The sequence below is a fragment of the Alligator sinensis genome, unplaced genomic scaffold (genome assembly GCF_000455745.1).
Source record: "Alligator sinensis unplaced genomic scaffold, ASM45574v1 scaffold147_1, whole genome shotgun sequence".
Lineage (NCBI taxonomy): Eukaryota > Metazoa > Chordata > Crocodylia > Alligatoridae > Alligator > Alligator sinensis.
Window position 1 is genome coordinate 1,625,037 of NW_005841847.1, and position 19,925 is coordinate 1,644,961.

Below are 19,925 nucleotides of genomic sequence, written 5' to 3' on the forward strand. Positions count from 1 at the left end.
GGTTGCTCACTCAGCCAGCTTTAGCAGTTCAAGTGTTGTACACAAGTGGACCTGATGCATTTCACCCTGTAAGCAATGAAAATCAAATATATGCAAATTATTACATAAGCAGCCAGTCCAAATAAACTTTATAGACTGCATGACTGGAATATCCATAGTTTTGGCCATTTATGCTCATTTGTTTCATGTTTTAAATAGCTAAATATATAAATTATTCTGCTCCTGTAACCAATATCATCCAGAAGGATTCGGTTCATTTTCAATGTAAACTATTCATGCAGCATTATTATAGCAAACATCTTGAGACGAATCATCCAAAAGAAATTCAAGGTCACTATACACTCAAGAAATTATGATCAGAGCAGTCGTTAGGGTCCCTGTCCATCCTCAGTTCAGGGAGACTCTGAGGTTCTATTGGCAGGACAGTGAAAGTCAATGGATTTCAGCTTGTGCACAGCTCCTCATTTGCCTTGATTTAAAGGTCCCAGTCTCAGTCCTTTATGGTGTATTTAGGCTTCCTTATAGGCCTCTAAGGGACCACAAGCTTCTTTAGTCCTTAAATGTATACCTTGCTGCTGTAATTGAAGCCATTTTGTTACTGTAATTCCTTCCTAATATTACAGTTCTAGTCAAGTGCTCGTTCCCTCTGGAGGCATCAATTATTATGGGTTTTAAATAGGCCTCTATTCAATATACCTACTTTTACTCCCAATGCCAAAATCAGGTCACTATTTGTGATTCTTTCTTAGTGAAAAAGGTTTTGTGTTTCTAATTTAAAATGTACCATACAAACCATGGAATATAGGCTAATTCCACTTCTCAGCGCCTAACTTGCTTTTCAAAGCAGGAGGTCAGGGGGAGAAGGGGGGTCCTACATGTTTGGGGCTTTGTTCATATTCTAAAAGCTTTTTAAAATATGGAATGTCTTAAGATGGTTTTAGATAGATTTAGTTCATGTTTTGAGCCCCCATATGCTTGTATACAAGGGGAGGCACAGGAGTACAATAAATAGTGGCCCAACCATGCCCTTTTATAAAATGTCTCTAATAAAAACGAAGACGACATGAAGATCATTGACTAAATCATGATTTTGAGCCATTGCCTTCAGTAAGGGTGGTGTAGTGATGTGTTATCCCAGCTGGAACAATTCTGGCTGTTTGCTTAGTATCTAAGCACTTTACAATCATTAATGAATTTTATCCTTGTGATATTCTAGTAAAGGCTTGCAATCCTAGCCCTATATTTCATAGTGGGAACTGAAGTATAAGTTAGATTAAGTGACTTGTCCTGGAGCCCACGCTAGAAGTATGTGGCTAAACTGAGAATTTAAGTTCCCTGAGTTTGAGTCCAGTGACCTAGCCACAAAATCATTCTTTGGAAAACATTGTACCCACGGTCAGTGCAGTATCTCTGGACCATAGCGACTGCCTCACACATTCAGAGGACCAGCTTTTATTCTCGTCTTTCTCATGGTGTTTCCAAGTGCTACTGCAAGAACAGATGAATAAAGAGAACACAGATTAACATTATCCTTCCTTCACCCTTTGGGAAGTTTACTGCTACTGTAGGTACCAACTCTGGGGTAGTCCTTGTGTTTCATGAATGCAATGACTAGTGTTGCATGCAAAGTTATAAGGGGAGGAGAGGCTTCTATAGCTTTTCTTTTCACCTTTTCTTTTCTTCTCTCAGCACACAAAATGCCAGCTACAAATCAAGTGCATATGTTTTTTGTTTGTAAATATGTTATTATTTAATATTAATAAGGCCTTAAACATACCCTTTTTCAAACAATTTAGGACACTTTTCTGATGGATTAATTGTTATTAAACTTACTTTTTTCAAAATATTTCACCCACACAAAGTCGTGAGATGCTTAAGTCCTACTAGTGTAGCAGTTGTAATATGTCAGGTGCCTGTGAAATTGATGCTTTTCAAGAGACACAACTGCAGCAGCATCCAGCCCCCAGATTATATTTTCTGCACCAAAAAATGGCTGCCATTTTCTGCCATGGCTGCCCAATGCCACAGGAGGTTCCTTGAAGCATTTATAATTCTCTTAAAACTCCCACAATGAAACCATGGAACTGAACTGGCTAGGGGATGAATTATGCTATTAACAGAAGGCTATGGTTTTGCTTTATCATTTAGCTTGCTGTTGGAAGAATGACATTCATGTGTGATGGATTGATTGATGAGTAGTCAGTCTGTCCTCTCTCCTATAAATCCATAGTTGGTGTGATAGGAACAAAATGACTACGTAATATACTGTAAATCAGCTTCTATTATCCAAAAAGAAAAAAACTGCAAAATCAATGCACACCCATATTTCTTGAGGTTAGGCATGACTTACCAAACTGTTCCTATGTAGCTTAAAACGTTTATGCATTTGGACTTTCTTCCTGAATTTTCAAAGTGTTGTTTTACTCATAAAATACACAATCCCGTGTACTTACGTGGCTGCTGCATGGTACAGTCTACCTTCTCATGATTTGCTTTAGTTATTAGAAAAAGGGAATTGGCTAACACTAAGATTTTATGAGGCTGTTAATATTTAAATTCCTCAGTGGCTGACCAAGACAATGTTAGTGACTTAATTCTCCATTTCTGCTGCATACTTTTTTCTTTCCAATATAAATGCCACACTGTTCCTGTGTTTTGTTGTAGGAGGTTGAGCTCTGTCGTGTAAGCAGTCAAGAGAAGTTGGGGCTGACTGTCTGTTACAGAACGGATGATGAGGAAGACACAGGAATCTATGTCAGTGAGGTAAAGATTTTTGGGAGGACTCAATAGAAAAATAAGAACAAGTGTTCTGAGACCTAACTGCAGAAATACGGCCCCTTAACCAACACCTGTCAGATAAATGTAGGAAAGTAAATTATGTTATCCAAGTAATGTAATTATTACCAGCTTGATTGTTTAATATGAATGCTGTAAATACAACATCACAGTTTTGCAAAGTGCAAAGAAGTCTGACAGTTGTCTGCGATTTGAATGAAATCCCACAAGTACAGAGAAAATCAGGCAGAGTTCTTAATCAGCAAACCTTCTGATCCCCACACCTCTGTGCCCTCCCCTTACTGCAGTCATATTAACAATACCAATGCCTTCTTTTTGACCTGAGGAGGAATGTGTTGCATTCAGAAACGTCTCTAGCTATGCTACACAGTTGTTCCAATGAAAGATACCCTAAGAAGTCCTTGCCTCTTGCATATTTTAACTTATATACTCAAAGAAGAGAGGGAGTGAGTATTTCAAATAATCTGATTTATCCTGTCACATTTCACAGATTTACTAACTAACAAATGGAGGATCTGATCCTGAAATATGTTGAACACCCTCAATTCCCCTTCTTCTCATTCTCCAGAACACATTTAATACTTTGTAGTATCAAACCCAAAAAGATTTTCAGGTGCCTTGTTCTCCAACCATTTTAAAAAGGATTGTTTTCCTGTATGAAAAGGGAAAAATATTATGAATCTCAGTTTGGTATTGGCTGTCCTGGCTGAATCTGATGCACAGTTTGTCACCTGCAGGTGACATATATCACAGATTTCTGAAGATCGTGAAGAGAGTGAATTTCATAGAAAGAATTCTTCTGTATTGCAATAAAATTAATCATATAAAAATGGCAATGGAGAAAAAGATTGCTCTATAATAGTGTAAAAGCAGTGTCAAAGAAGCTAAAAAACCCAGCCTTAGATCAAGAATAAGGAATTGCTACAAAATTAGTTGAGAGTAACTCTTCCCATAGGTATATAAGCACTACTGTTAAAATCTGTTTGACCTTGTGAGGAGGAAAAAGGTAAAGAAATCTTTTAATACCACATACCCTTATATCTACAATGTGTTGTTTTTCCTACATGGAGGGCATTGCTCTGCTTCAAATCTCTCAGCCCCTTCCTTTTAAGGGAATGTAATTATATTATCTTTCATACTTGATTAAGCCCTTCAGAATCAATTTCTGTTCTGACAACACACAATAAGAAAATAATATCTAACATCTTTAGAGGACATAACCTGCAAGCCAAATGCTACACTCAGAATGTTTAGTTTGAAAAATGGTTCTTGGCATGACAAGGCAAAATAAATGATTTAAGATAACCATCAAGTGAAAGGAGATAGATAGTATTACCCCTATGAACAGTCGGTCATTGCTCAGGGATGCAATATTGTGTCTCTGATAGACTGTTAGGGGATCCCTAAACATCTACTTAGGTTAAACTAACTTAAAATTAATGGATTCCAACCAGAACCTGTATACAGCATCAATGCATAATCTATGTACAATAGATGCTTCTTTGGGTTTATTTTTAATTTTATTTAGGAATGTAAAAATCTAGAGAAAAAGGTAAATTAATAACTGCTAGAATAATTTATCAGAAAATATGTTCATAAAAGGAGAATGCCCTTTCTTAAGTGAACAGACCTGTCTGTGTGGAGATCTCAACTGTTCATTAGCGAGGCTCCAAAATCACTGCAGTCCAAAGTGAATTTCCAGAGCCTAAGAATTCAATCATTAATACTCAGTCCATGACAGCTGAAGGTTAGTGCTTGACAGTCATGTGGAAAAATATTGGTCTGAAAAGCATATGCTCTCACCTCTTACTGTCTAGGCTTTTTCTAAAACAAGGTTTTAGAAGGTTTTCTAAAACAATGTGATTATTCAGGGAAGGTTGTGTGTTCATCTGACTGAAGAAAAATGTAATCTGTTTTTGCATAAGGTAAGCAATAGCATGTCCTCCAAATGTAATCGTTCTTGGTTTCTGAATATTGTTCTGTGCAGGTTGATCCAAATAGTATTGCTGCCAGAGATGGCCGGATCCGAGAAGGAGACCGCATTTTGCAGGTGTGTGTTGATAAACTTTTACCTGACCTCTTTCCTAAAAAAAATGTACATAGCTATCATCTTTCTATGGACTGCTAACAACAGATGATAATTCTCTTTGTTAGTGTGAGAGATGGGAAAATTCATGTCTGTCTTTTACACACTATGGGTGGGAGTTAAGGGGCATGCACTAAAAACTAGAATGACAAACTTGTTCTGGCTGATGTACTTCTACCCTGCATCTTTTTTGCCATATTTATGATCAAATATTATTTCTCATTTGTTCATCTCATTGTCAAATTCTAAATAGGGCTGCTGCAAACATAAATATGGGAGGCAGTGCCCTGATGATTATTCATTAGTAGCATAAATCTGGGTAAAACTTCAAGTAATACCTAGCATGGTTAAGAAGCTTTTCATAGAAAAGAAGGACTAATTGTAAAGGAGATTTTTTAATGTACTGGAGATAGGAGCTTGGCTAATTTTGCCTACATCTTTTTGCCTCCATCATTCATAACTGAACTTTCCTGATTTCTCTGGTAAGCCACCATGAAAACAATTGTTTTATTTATTCTTGGTTTCTAATGATCCATTCAAGGAGCATCTGAGATTTATTTACCCTCCAGATCTGAGATAGGTTCCTCCAATAAAGCACAGTGCTTCTCAGCAGGCCACACCAGCAGTGCCTTCAACAGCAGCAACAACAAGACAGATTGCTGTATAATGGAAAAGCAAAAGGAGGTTATACTGATAACAGCGGATTAGCAAACAAATGAGCAATATAAAGATCTCAGATAATGAACAGCTTCAGCTTTGTCTGCCCAAACAAACCTTGGCCACCGCAATGTAGGTGCTCATGGGTACAATGTAGTTCACATTCAACTGAAGGTGTTTCATCAAACAGTATTAAGACTTGTGTATGCAATATTTGAGGAGTGAACCAACAAGACAGTCTGTATTTGAGAGTATCCACCCACAAGCACATGTTTTAGAGAACTGATTGAAAAAGCATGGGTTTGAAAGGAGGGGAGATGTTAGTTAGCCAAACAGGATATTCAAAAAGGAATGGATTTCTCTTTCTTTTTAACAAGATGACATTAAAATAGAATTGTCATGGGCTACTACACTAAATTATGATCAAACCTCATATTTATTTAAGACACCTTATTTGTTTTCAGAACTTTTAGCTGAGAAGCCACCAGGTATGTGGGTGAGAGAAACTGAAAACTGACCTTGGGGAAGGTAGAGCTAGGAAAAGATAGTGACTTGGTTCCACATTTTCAAGCATGTACAAAGCTGTGTTCCCTTCCCAGGCAATGGTTTGGAACCTGATGGTGTCCTTTTAATTGTGAACCTCATGGCTTTCAGTTTCCCAGTTCAATCAGAAGGAATTTATAGCTGGTACAGTCCGCAGGGAAGGAAAGCATGTAATTCAACTGCAGAGAGGAGAAGGAAAGCAGATTTCAGTGCAGAGAGAAGCACATTTACTGAAATTATGCATCACTACACCCAAACTCAGGACTTCAGTAACCCTCTGCAGTTCATGTTGCTGCTTGTGAGCTCCCTTCACACTTTTCTAACCAACCACCCTTACATTTTGACTTCTCTTCACTGAAGCCCCAGTGGTAACTGCAGGTAATGGCAAGTTGCTTCTCAATAACCAGCTTTGTAACTGCCAATCATTATTTCAGGGACATGTTGCAAGATCAATCTGATTCCATCCTGCCTGTCTTTTTAATTTCCTCAGGAAACATCTTTGCTTAAAAACATAGCTGTATTTTGTACCCCAATATCAGCTTTGGGAATAAAACTGATCTGAGCACAATAGGATCTACAAGGTAGCTGTCTAAAGTGGCCCTTATTTCAGAAAGGAAATAAGTTACATTTTAATGCGTTGAGCCTCATGCAGGTGCCTGTGGCCTATTCTCTTTATAGTCCAAAAGGTACACATTTTTCACACCACAAAAACTGTGCCCACAGAAGTCTCATTTCATGCTATAAAAAGATAACAGATCTTTGATTTGATGGGATTATGCAGAGATCTGTTTAGAAACTGAAAAGTCAATGAATTATGTTTCACATGTATCTATAGAATGCCTTCCATGAAAAGGAAACAGGGTATAATGTTGATTTAACTGTCTAAATCAAAACCAGTGTATTTGATATTAAATTCTAGTTTGTTTCTACATAGTTGAAAAACCCTTCCCATTTTAAGGCATATTGAAATATTTAAATGGATAGTATATGATATTCATTCCTGATCCTATTTTATTCCTTTAAAAGTTTCTGGGTGAATTAGACTGCCAGGTACAGTGCAGACAGTCATCCAGCAGATAGTAGTTTGGGACCATCACATTCATTTCACTCATGATTCAAGGCTCAAGAAGTAAAAGAAGATTCTGTTGCATTTTTTGTAGATGAATAGCATTACTGTAATTCCAGTGATGATATATAGCCAGGAATTTGATCATTAAAGTTAACACTAAGTGAGTTATGTGGGGTTTTCTTTTCTATCTGAAAATGCATTGGCCCTCTATATACTCTTATTGATGAGGTAACTCAGAGAAATGAAAGATGACAATGTCGTTATATAGGGATTACATTCAAGTTTGGAAAAGCATAATCCCTGAGTAGGTAGTAGGAGGCTCTGGTTAAGGGAATGGGGGAGAATGCTTGTTTGAGCATTTGTCAGAGACGTATAGCAGCCTTCCTCATAGAGCATGGAACTGGTTCCTTTAGGCCTTTCTACATGTTACATTTATGCTTTGATTAATGTGTTAATCGCACCATAAATTACAAGGAAGGTACACATGCACCCAATTTAAGGCACCAAAAAATGGCAAACCAGCTATAAAAATGTTCCACATATAATGTAGAATATGTTTATGTTTGTTTTGCATGGTACCTTAAATTGAATTTCTGGTGTGTCCAAACTCCAGGGCTATTGGTATTCAGCAATCAATCCTGAGTCTCCACAGGCAGTGCCAACAATCTTCAACTGTTGCTTTTAGAGCTCAGTTTTAATTGAAATTTAATAAAAAGCCAAATATACACTGACTGTCAGGCACAGAGAGCCATTGGGATTGCCTACCAATGGGTTTAAAGCCCTGCACTAGGCAGCTCCGCCAGAACTGCCAGGCATCACAGGTTCCCAACAGGGGAGATATCATAGACTCCCAGCAGGGGAGCTGAAGAGTTTCCTCCACAGGAGACTTTAAATCCCACACGCTATCAATTCCTTGGCAAGGAAAGTCCTTTAGCTCCCCCTGATGAAACTGATGAGATGCAGTGGGGCTGCCAGGCATAGGTTTTAAACTCCGAGGAGGAAGCCCTAAAACAAACCAGCAGCCATCGCAACTTGGTTATTGGGCTCCAGCCTTGGGACAGCCCTGGGTCATGCAGGACTGTGGGCACCTGTCTTTCAGCTTGCCAGCACAGGGGGAACACAGGATCACAATCATTATTATAATCATGATCTCGGGCTCCCCATGCACTAGCAAGGAGAAAGGGTACAATTGGAACTGTTCCCTGATTCCATTCACAAGTGTCATGACAGGAGGTGGGATTGCTGGGATTGGGGATCAGATCCCATGGAGCCTTTAAATGAACATGTGCCAGGGGCCTTAGAAACTCACATACTGCACACAGCCAATATTGTTTCCTTAAGCAGATGAGAATAGCCTAATTACCTTTCAGCAAAATCTGTAAAATGAAGGGAAGGACCCTGCAAGGATGACTGTGATGAGATTTGCCTGATATTGTTCAGCTTTTATTAATGGACATCCAAACTTTGCACAAATAAGTGTCTCTAGCTGTGATGAAATGGAGTATTTTGCAGTCCCATTCACCTTCACTATGATAGGGCAGCCTCCAGCTGCTATAGGTATGCACATACAGTGATCTACCTTGAGCCACCAGACCAATCGTATTGAACTCACAAGAACTATGACATTTTACTCAAGCTGACGACCTGGTCCATGGTCTCTGTGGTTGCTTTTCTGAATTTAAGATCAGGGTAGTTGTATACAACTAAATAGGTGTCATTTTTTTACAGTCCACAATTTGCTTTATCAACATCTTGCATTCTGTCAGTCAGACAGTTAGTATATATATGGGTTTTTATTCAGTCTTAAGTAAAACTGTGTCTTCAAAGCAACTTGTTGAGGCTATGCATTTCACCCCTTCCCAGTCTTCCTTTGCTACAAGCTTTGAAACTGAGTGTCATTGGTGGGGAAATAGATTAATCGGACTGAGCATTGGAAAGTATTTTTATTCCACAAAAATATTAAAATCATTCCCTTTTTACCTCTATCCCCAGTAATTCTCAAATGAGCCAAATGCTTTTTTGATGATGCTATTTGGCATCACAAAGAAAATCCACTTTGTGCGTCATTCAACTAATGAAAAAAAAAAAGCCTTCATTTTCAGAACAAGATGATTTGTACTTGAAATCTGATTTTCTTAAGCAGCATCTATGGTAGTGTTTCAAAAGGGCTATAAAATACATGTAGTTATTAGTGTGATTGTTTTAAAACACTAACAGCAATACAAAGAGAAGTTGTAGGAAAGCAGATTTTTATTGATGATCTATTTTTTATTTTGATTATCCCATTGGGGGCAGGGCTTATGTTTTTGTGATTGTAGGGTCCTGGACACTGAGTTGCACACACAAATATAAAATGATTAAATGAAACAGCAATAAACAGTGGCCTGTAAGTATTGCCTGGTGAGAGATAATACTGTAGCCCTCTAATTGGCTCTCTACAAGCATACAGTATGACTGATTTCAGCTGTAGTATTACCAGTCTTGCTTCCACCAGCACTATTATCTCAGAATGACACTTCCATTACTCTGAACGGAGAAAGATGAACGTCACCTGTCAGGGGCTGGTTAATTGTGTTGCTAGATGTATGTTGCCAGGGCGCAGGTTGGACATTTATGAACATAACTGCTTCCTCTGATGTCCGCCATCCTTCAGCGATCAATACAGCTCTTACAGTAAGCGCATAATTGAGTGAAGGCACTTACCACTGAGGGGCTGAAGATGAGCCCGTTGTGCAAGTTGTATTGTCCATACATTTACCGCAAATGAGCTGATATTTGCCCTTTATTGTGTGTTGCTTTGTGGAAATAGAAACTAATGTGCCACTTTCATTTGTTTTCTAGATAAATGGCCAAGACATCCAGAATCGAGAGGAGGCAGTGTTATTGCTCTCCAGCGATGAATGCAAGAAAATTGTGTTGCTGGTTGCAAGACCTGAGATGCAGGTTAGAATAAATAGCTGCACTGAGTCAGGGACTAGCTTATCCTGTACGTCCATTGCATTCATGAGTAGTGAACAGCAGAAAAATAGGAATGCAGAGGTCTGTGTCAAAAAGCCAAAAACAGTAAAATAAAAGAATCTTTGCCAAGCTGTAACTGAAGGAGAAAGAAAAGCTAAATTATTTGGGGCTTATTACACATTGTACTAGCTAAATTATTCAAGTTAATATAGTAGATGTACCTATAAGCAAAGCTGATTATTAACTGTTAATATGATGCTTAAATCAGCATAAGTGGAACCTTAAAATACATAGTATTTGGTGGACAATTCTTAAGGATTTCTGAGGCAAAGCATTTGTCCTCCCCTCTCTGGTTTTCACCTGCTTATACCACTAATACAATGGGCTCCATGGCTCTTTTTACACAGGCTTTCAGCAAACTATCCATTTAAATATTGATAATGGACATTGTTAGATTACTAGCAAAACCAGTCCTAGGTCTTTTCAAGGGAAATTGGTCATGTAAGAACAATCCAGATCATATAATAGAAGTTGTGTAGCAAAAATATCTTTCTGAATTAAAAAATAATGATGCCTTGCAAAGAAATGTTTTATACCTTTGCAGTGGGCGATGTTCGACTGGTCATCACAGTAAAGGAGAAGTAATAGTGAAAGAAAAGTGTTATTTGTACTTCCTTTTATATTCTTTTTATACCCCACCACAAAGCAAAAAGGACATTATATTGTCACTGTTCTCACCATCTGTCAGTAGTTCAAACAAATTTGGTTATGTGGCCATTTGTTTCCCAAACTATTGATCTGATATTTTTCAGGCTTGGTAACTACATACTCTCTATAAATTAAATTGAGCAAGTGTAATTCAGTGTCATTTGGAATCCCTGCTTGAATCCAGTCGTTATACAAGATAACAGTTTCAGCATATATTTCTTTTTATGTTCTTAGCCATTGTAAATAGCTTCTATAAAACTGGCTATATACTGCTATAGAGTAGAGCTATTCATCAGAGGTTTATGTAGCGAGGTTACAACCTTAGTGATCTAGGGAAGTTTCCACTGCTTTTCAAAGATCTGTTTGAGCCTTCAACTTAAGGTATTTAAAAGATTTCATCTCAGCAGGACCTCAGCAAGCACAGAGGTCATCTATTTGCAAGGTGGGGCCAAACAAAAGCCCATTTTCTGCCTTCACTAGTATTCATCTACATTATTATATCATCATATCAGTATAAGCTAAAATGTGATCCACATTAATCCAAGATAACTCTAAATGTGGACACACTTTTTCTGGTATAACAGGGCCCTTTTCAGTTTAGATTATTTAACCTTGGAAGGGGATAGTAAGCAAAAGCCTTCTTATTCCAGGACCACCAAGGTTTATCTGGCAGAACTGTATCAGGTCACCACTGCTAAGATTAATTGGTAAAACTAGTAAAATTCTTCCTATTTACCTGGCAAAACATCTGTGTGATCAAGTCCTGTGGGCCTCAGCCTTTTATTTATAGAGAGAATGTGATAATGGCTGTGCTCCCAAGGACTCATTGCCAGACCATACAGTAACTAACAAGGCATCTTTTACAATATCTTCATACCATCAGTGTTACTTATTAATGGGTTAGCTTTAAAAACTGCGTATTGCAAGAGCACATACGAATAACCCTATAAACTATTGTGTGTGTACACACATTTGCACATGTGTGTATTTGTGTTTGAGGAGCATACTAGGAATTGCTGTATTCAGTCAGATCAGGGCTGCATGGAGCCAATACTGTCTGCTGCTGGATACTTCAGATGAAGGTTTAAAAAACTCATTAACAACAATTGTAAAATTAATGCCGTTTGGTGGTGGGGAGGGAGAGTTTCCCCCTAACCCTAGTGGTTTTCTGTGCTAAGAAGCCTGGAGGCTCATACTCTTGATAAGGTCAAAAAGCTAACTGTAAAATAGAAGTAAAAAAGATTTTAAGGATCATTTTAAAGATACCTGTATAGTTGTTCTAAGCAGATACTAGAATAGGGTAAAAGTCAGTCAGTTTTTTATACTATATGTTGCTATTTGTTGATTTGGCTTCAATAGAGCTGTGCATGTCTGCTCCACAAAGTAACTGAATATCATGTTTAGGGACCTACTTAAATCATTATTTCATGTTTTTCACAGAAATGGAGATTTGAGGCAATTTCCATGAAAAGCAATATTCCTCACGATTTTCAGCAGATTTGCCGGGGGTGGGGAACTTATTGAAAATGAAATGCTGGTTCCCCACTGGGAGCCGGCAGTTCTCACAGCTGCTGGCCCACAAAAAAGAAGCCAAGATGGTGGCTGGCCCTCCTCCCTCTGCTGTTGATTGGCTGAGAGGGCTGCCCATTGTGTAGCCCCCTCCCCAATCTGTGGCGAGGGGTGGAACTGCATGAATGGTGGAACCGCCCCCATCGCTCAGTCAACCAGCAATGAGGGATGGGGCCTCTTGAAGGGAAGACCTCTCAGCCAATGAGCAGCAAGGGGAGGGATCTTGCTGCAAAACACTACGAAAATGGCAGCAGGTGCTGCAATTGACCTATGAATTTGCCTGCCTGTATCCTCTATTTCAGTAGGTCCCTAATCATGCTACATACAATGACGTGTTTTGTAGCTTCTTTGATGTCCATAAAAGTTTACAGGTAACAATATTCTCTCTAAGCATAGCATAGTTAGGAGTATCACTGTTGTCTAATACTTCAGCTTCCATCCTTCACCAGCTCTGTGTCACCTCCCTTCTGTACTGCTCATAATTACCCCTAAAATATGGACTTGGGAAGGAATCAACACTGCTGCCTGTATCCTGCTGATACTTCCCTGTCAATCATAGTCCTAAGCCTCAGTGAACAGTCTTCTCTTTCTTTAATCCATCCAGCATGATATTTGGAAAGAGATTACAAGCACAAATGGACACACAGTTTGTATATACACTATAGTGTGCAGGTGTGTACAGCCACAATCCATTCACTTAATTGAAAACCTTAGCATCAGCCCTTTTCTTTTTACAGCACTGTCTTTGACATATTTTAAAATAATATTATATTCTTTAAAAGAAGCCAGTTCAAAGACACATCCAAAGAACAAAATAACTTTCTAAAAGTCATTCCATCATTCAATCATCCTTTTTTTGTTTGTTTGTTCACGTAGGTTTACCTGAAAGAACAATGCAAGAAATGTGATGGGAATACTGAGTGAGGTACTATTGAAGTTCAGGCACTAGAAAAACACCGGGGTAGAGGTTGTTAAAGGAAAGAGCCCAATTGTCTCATGGCCCTATTAGTATCATTGCAGTTCTTTTAACACTGGAGCTCTTGGAGGTAATGAACATGACAGCACCAGGATTATGCAGTATGCCTTTCATACATTTTGAAAGGAAATAATGTTCTGTGCTGTGCAATCTCCTTCATTATGAGAGAAAATCAGTCATACTGTTTCAAGAAAGGATAAAAGGCCTAAGAGTTCCATTTTTTATCATTTTTTCTTCTTCTTCTTTGTAGAGAACCAAACTGCAGGAGCCTAGCATTCTGAAAAGAATCATTATGATAAAAAGAACTAGTCAGGCATTGCCATTTGGGTTTACCCTATTTTAGCATGCGTCCCTGCTAACATAATATAATGCACTAATGTATTCTTTACAGCTGGAGGAAGGGTGGCTGGATGATGAAAGGAACGAGTTCTTAGAGGAGTTAAACTTAGAAATGTTGGAAGAACAGCATAATGAAGCGATGCAGTACACAGCCAATGAGGTGGAGCAGGTAGGACTCATGCTAAATGTATCATTGGAAATTTTTCTAGGTGTATCTTTTCTATTAATAGAGAATGAAATGTTAAGTTGAAAAATTTTATTAAAGGCTTTGATCGCATCTTAGTGACAAAGCTCTATCAACTGCAGTTCATTTTAGAGAAGGAAAATGAGAACAATAGTTTTTTAAAGCCAGTTGTAACAGGGAAGATATTTGAAGACCGGAAGAAAGTAAAGCACTGATTTCTTGTTTCCCCCTGATTTCTCATATTTCTAGACTAGTGTCTAAAATACAGAACTATTTGTCAGTCTGAAGCATTCTCACGTAAATTTATGAACTTTAAAAGCTGCATTTGGACAACCTAACTAAGACACAGCCTTGTAGGGCTAAGACATAAAACTTACTATCAGGACTGCTCTAGCCCCAGAGAATTTACAATCTGAATTTAAGGCAAGTAGTAATAGGTACTTAAAATAGTAATAGGTACTTACTTTAAAAAGTAATACATACTTAAAATAGATGAATGGAATGTAACAGTGACAATAAAATGTGTAAGAGGTAAATGTCTTTGCTCATATGCTGCCCTGCTATTCTGTGGATATGTATGCAAAGGGTCAGTGGTATAGAAGATATGAAATCTGTTCCCATCTGTGGGCTTGAATAGTGACTACATGTAGAGCTGGGCAGGAAATGAATATTTCATCTTCAAAAAGTGTTTAAGACTTCAAAGATGTTCTCATCTTCCACTGGCAAAAAAAATGAAGACCTTACAAACAATTTTTAGTGAGAAGTGCATTAGGGAGGTAAGTGGGTAAGTGCACTGAGGCAGCCAGAGACCAGGTCTATTTAGATGTTTATACGAAGTAGAAAAAAGGCCCAGTAAAGGAGGGTGGGAGCCCAGTCTCAGAATTGCTAATAGCTTGGTGGGTAAGAACTTGTTTTCTGAGACTTGGACTAGGCAATTCAACCTCATTATTCCATATTCCAGATGAGAGTCATAAGTATGGGGCTAATAGTATTCTGGGGCGGGATCAGAAACCAGAAATCTTGGTCAGAAATTCCTGTCCAGAAATTCCTGAACAAGAGAAGTCTTTTCTTCCAAGAATGGTACATACTTTCCTGAGAGTAGTTTTATGTTTGACAAATTAGTATTTTCCAATTAAAAGACATTTTTTGGAAAACTTCTGACCAGTTCTGATTGCAATCCCTTTGTAGATCTTGTACGGTATATTAAGGCCACTGGGTTTGCTTAACAAGAGGTTTGATAGCCCATTCTGTGGCTTACGCGTGATTTAATCTCATCACCAACTTTGTTGTTGACCTGACATGGTTCTTAGTTGGTGGCAAGAACTTTGTAGTGATGGTACATACCACGGATGCTTTTAAAACTGCACAGATTTTATGGAAAAATGTAGGTGTATCTGCTTGATTAAGTGTCCCTTCAACTTTTGAAGGAGTCTGAGGCAAAACTAGGACAAATGGATCTTGGTTTGTAATGGGGCATCAGCTTACAGGTTGACTAAAGAGTTTTCACCTCAGAGGCACTAGGTGGAGAAAGCCAAGCCATAACCCTCTGTGGCCCTTGTTACAAATTTTGCTTAGCTCTTGGAATCCATACATACTGAAGTTTCACTTCTAAATGTGAGTCTGTGTTATAAGATGCCATCTTTAACCTATACTACAGGCTGTTTTTGAAAATTTCTATACAGAATTTATAATAGGAAACAACCATCTTGCAAATGAACTGACTGGAGAATTACATCTTTTGTAATAGTTTTTGAAAAGTTTTATGGAATGTAGTAAAGAATTGTATCCCTGCTTTAGAATCCTATGGAACAACTCACTAAACTGACAGGAAGGTTATAATCTCAGTTCAGTTCTTCATGAAGTTATCTTTGTGGAACTTAGTTGGCTTCATCCATGTCAAGTTCTATAAGGACAGTTGGAAACAACTTTCAAAAGAATATAACATATTTTATATCCACCAAACCCATATATGTAGAATAAAGCAATTATCCTAAGTAAAAGTCCAGTACAGGAAAGCATTGGTTAAAATAATAAATGTCTATTGTAGTGGTGCTCAACCTTTTGGCCTCATGGGTCAGATGAGTGCCTTGGGGGCAGTCCACAGGCTGGATCATATTTTATGAACCAGAATCAGGCCCACACACATTTGGCCCTTCGCGGCCTCAGCTGGTGTCCACACACTAGGATTGGGTACCATGCCACCCCTGCATGCCAGGATTGAGCCCTGAATTGCTTTTGCCAGTGCTTGCTTGCTGGTATCGGCGCCCTGGAGCCCTACACCTTCCCCGCCCAGCCCCATGAGCTAGGATTGGAGCCCACACTGCCCAGCCCTGTACACCAGGACCAGGCTGCAGGCTGCCCTGTGCACCCAATTGAACGTGCAGGGCCATGGCCCATGGGGCTCCCCACGGACCCCTGGGGATCCCTGCAGGCCAGTTAACAGAGCATCAGGGGCCAGATTTGGCCCTCAGGCCAGGGGTGGAGCATCCCTGGTCTAATGTACAAACAGCTAAAATTTCTGAGAGAAAAAATATATTGAAAGAAAAGACCTGTTTCAGAAATTCAATTTTCATATGAAAGAGGAATCCTTCAGTCCCTTTTGTTGCATTATTGAAATTATTCTACCAGCCTCAGTCAAAGCAATGGTATTTATCTTTGGGCATTGTCACACAGGGTATGTGTTAGGTCTGTGGAATGGTATCTAGTATTAAAGTTAGAACATGTTCGGAGTAGTCGTACAGCAAGGTTTACTACACACCCTGCATGCACAGTGTACGCTCTGCCACTAGAAGGTCAGTGAGCAGGCCTTCCAGCATACAGTGTTGGAGCGACTTTTTCCCATATTTCCGACAGTGTCCGAAAACAGCTGAGCAGAAACAAAAGCACCAAATGACTGAGGTGATGTAAGGATGCAAATTCCAATCTCTCCTTGATCGGCCGTTCCAGCTGGCGTCATCTCCAGGGGCTTTTTGGAGATGATGAGAGGTGGAACCAAGCAAATCCTTGCCCTGACTGCTCTAATCCACGGGCCCTCTTCATTTTGGAAGCACGAGCTCCTGGCCTTAATGAAGTGCTGCTTTGAGGACCATGATGCTGCCATGGGCATCATGCTGGCCCACTTGAAAGAGGCATGACACAATGCCACACAAACTGAAGTGCTGTTGGCCTGGTATCAGATGCCACCTCATCACTGCTAGGTGCTACTGGTGAGCTTGGATTAGTGGGGGCAGCTCATGCTTGGAACCTAGGATGATGAGCAGTGGCAGTGAAACTTTAGGATGTCCCGTGGCACGTTCATGAACCTTTTCACTGAGCTGCCTCTGCTCCAGCACCAAGACATTGGGCTTCAGCGCCCTATGTCCATCGAGAGACATGTGGCCCTGCTTATTTAAAAGTCAGCCTCTGTTCTGTCACCAACCAGCTTGCCATGGACCCAACAAACAGCAGTGATAACTGTGTACAAAGCGTGTGATGCCATACTAGAGGAGCTGGGGCCTCAGTTCATCTAGCTCAAGGATCCACAGAAGGTTATCACTGGGTTTGAAGAGCTGGGCTTCATGAACTGTGTGGGCACCATCAGTGGGATCCACATACCTATTCTGTACACACCTCACTGTGCCTCTGATTACAAAAATCATAGGGGTTCTTTTCCACTATACTTCAGGGAGTTTTTGGACCACTTCACTAACATCAGTGTTGTGTAGCCAAGCCAGGTACATAATGACCATGTATTCAGGAACTCCAGCCTCCCAAAGGTAATGGAGTGGGGGAGTTTATCCCCGGCTCCTACCATGGTGTTGGGTGGGCCAACTGTTTCCCTATTGATCATTATAAGGACCTGGCTACCCTACTGCTCCCCAGGTTCATAAAGCCATTCACTGGTCAGCTCCCCAGGAAGGAGTTCTTCAGTTATCAGCTGAGCATGTTTCAGAAGGTGAAGTGCACCTTTGGGCACCTAAAGGCACACTGGAGATCCCTAGTGGTCTTTCCTGAACTCAGGCTAGGGAACATTCCCAGCTCTTTGGCTGCTGCCTACATTCTCCACACTATGTGAGATGAGAGAGGAAGCCTTCCTGGAAATCAGACCAGCTCCAGATGGACCCATGGAGAGGGAAGCCCCTAGCACTTTAGATGGTGCCCAGGCTAAAGTGACATTCCCAGCAGAGTGTCCAGGACAAAATCACCACCAAGCGATACTGATAAGGGAAGCCTTGGCTTCCTGCTTTCTGGGACAGCATTCTGCTGGGTGGGAGGGGGTGAGGGGACCTCTGAGCAATTATGAACCCTTCATTAACTGTGCTGTACCTTTAATGTGCTTTTCCAAAATATTGGTAAAATTCTTTCATATTAATTGCTGGACTTAATGCTGCCTGGGTGAGGGAAATGGAGAGGGGAAACCAAGGAACAGGAGAGCTGGAAGACTCGTGCAGATGCTGCATTCAGTTTGAGAGGGCTACCTGGGAAGGGGAAACCAAGGTACAGACTGCAGACTAGGTCAGGCTAAGGCCTGGACAGCAAACACACCAGGGACAGATTTCATAACTGTGCAAGCTTTATTTCTTCAAATGAACCATGCAAACTGCGCAAAATGCACATTTGCACGAAATGTGCTGTGGTTTTGGGTCTATCCAAGTCCTTTATCCGCAGGTCTCTTGGCTGTCTTTGAGGGTCCCTGAGGGTACTATGGCATGGAAGCATGCCCCTCAACTCTGAGCCAGATGGCTCCAAGCTGCATCTCCCTGGGCAGGTCCAGCACTGCGCTGCTGGGGAGCTGGAGGGGGGCATATAGCACCAAGGACCTTCCTCCCATTTCATCATCAAATTTCAGGTACCTTTTTGTGTCACTGTCCCCCTGCTGCTCAGATTCAGGCACCTGGGAGGTGGTAGCATTCCCTGCTGCCCCAGGCAAGAAATGGGCTGCCCCTTCTGTGATGTTCAGTGGACCTGCCACTCAGACCTGTGCTTGGCATTCTATGCTTGGCATTCAGCCATGCCAGTGAGTGCAAGGCTCTGGCTAGCCAGAGCAGCTCGAGTATGGGGAGGCATGCATATGACATGGTGTGCCTGGCCAGTCTCCCCTTCTTCCCACTGACCAGTTGCTGTCCAGACAAGGGTGGAGGGTGGCACAGGCAAGAGGTGGCCAGTTTTCATGGTAGTCCAAGCTGGTATGAGGCTGGTGCCACTGCCACTGGCTGGGTGGGTGAGGGGAGGTGGCTACAGGTGCCTGCTGCCTCACTGTTGTGGCATGAACACACTCCTCTGCAGTGACAGCTACCCTATCAGGAAGGACCTTCATGACTCTGCAGTGGTAGCCACCCTGTCCAGGAAGGATGTGCATGACTCCACAATGGACCAAAGGGCTGCTTGGATATGGAGAGCAAATTCCTGGACCCTCTCTGAATCCCTTACCAGTCCCTGCACCAAATCCAGGAACCAGCAGTCCCAAGGTGCAAAAGTCTGTTGAAGAGCTCTTAGCAGTTCCTCCACCCAGTTCTGCCAGTGCTTGTAGGCAGCAAACCAGCTCTCAGTACTGTGGACTCATTGTGTGGAGGATTCCATGATGTCTGCCAGCATCTGATCTCACTGGTCCCACTGACATTTTTAGCTACCGGACATCCGCTGAGTAGGAGTGTCCCTTTGTGTACTTGGGGAAGCATCAGTATTAGACCCTCCCGAGGTGTCACCAGCTGGACCTAATTCTGAGGGGTTAACTTAGTAGACGTGATCTTGACCGGGTTTCCATAGTTAGCAGATGACATGCCAGTTCTGGATTCCCACATACTCTGCAAGTGTGCAGACAACAGTACTTTGAAATCAGGGCAGACCTAGAAATGGTTACAAATTTGTAGGTACTATGAGGGAAGGCCTGAGTGTCTTGCTGTCCCACCAGACTCACTTCTGTGAGCAACCAGGACAAAATTGGAACTGCCATGGTAAGCAGTCTCTCAGCTATCTGCTCTTAGCTAGCTATTGCCTCCTCTTTCTTCCTCCCCAAGAAGTTCCCATTAGGGGGGAGCTCCCCCCCCCCCCCCCCCCCCCC

At 40.8% G+C, this 19,925-nt stretch overlaps 1 protein-coding gene across 1 annotated transcript in view; it reads left to right on the forward strand.

Moving 5' to 3' along the window:
* The window catches only part of PDZRN4 (PDZ domain containing ring finger 4), a 392,096-nt gene that overhangs the window by 361,461 nt on the left and 10,710 nt on the right, over positions 1-19,925 (forward strand). The window contains exons 6-9 of the mRNA XM_014521705.2: positions 2,665-2,763; positions 4,784-4,846; positions 9,993-10,094; positions 13,754-13,870. Of these exons, the coding sequence (XP_014377191.1) occupies positions 2,665-2,763; positions 4,784-4,846; positions 9,993-10,094; positions 13,754-13,870 (381 nt within the window). The remainder of the gene's footprint in view (positions 1-2,664; positions 2,764-4,783; positions 4,847-9,992; positions 10,095-13,753; positions 13,871-19,925) is intronic.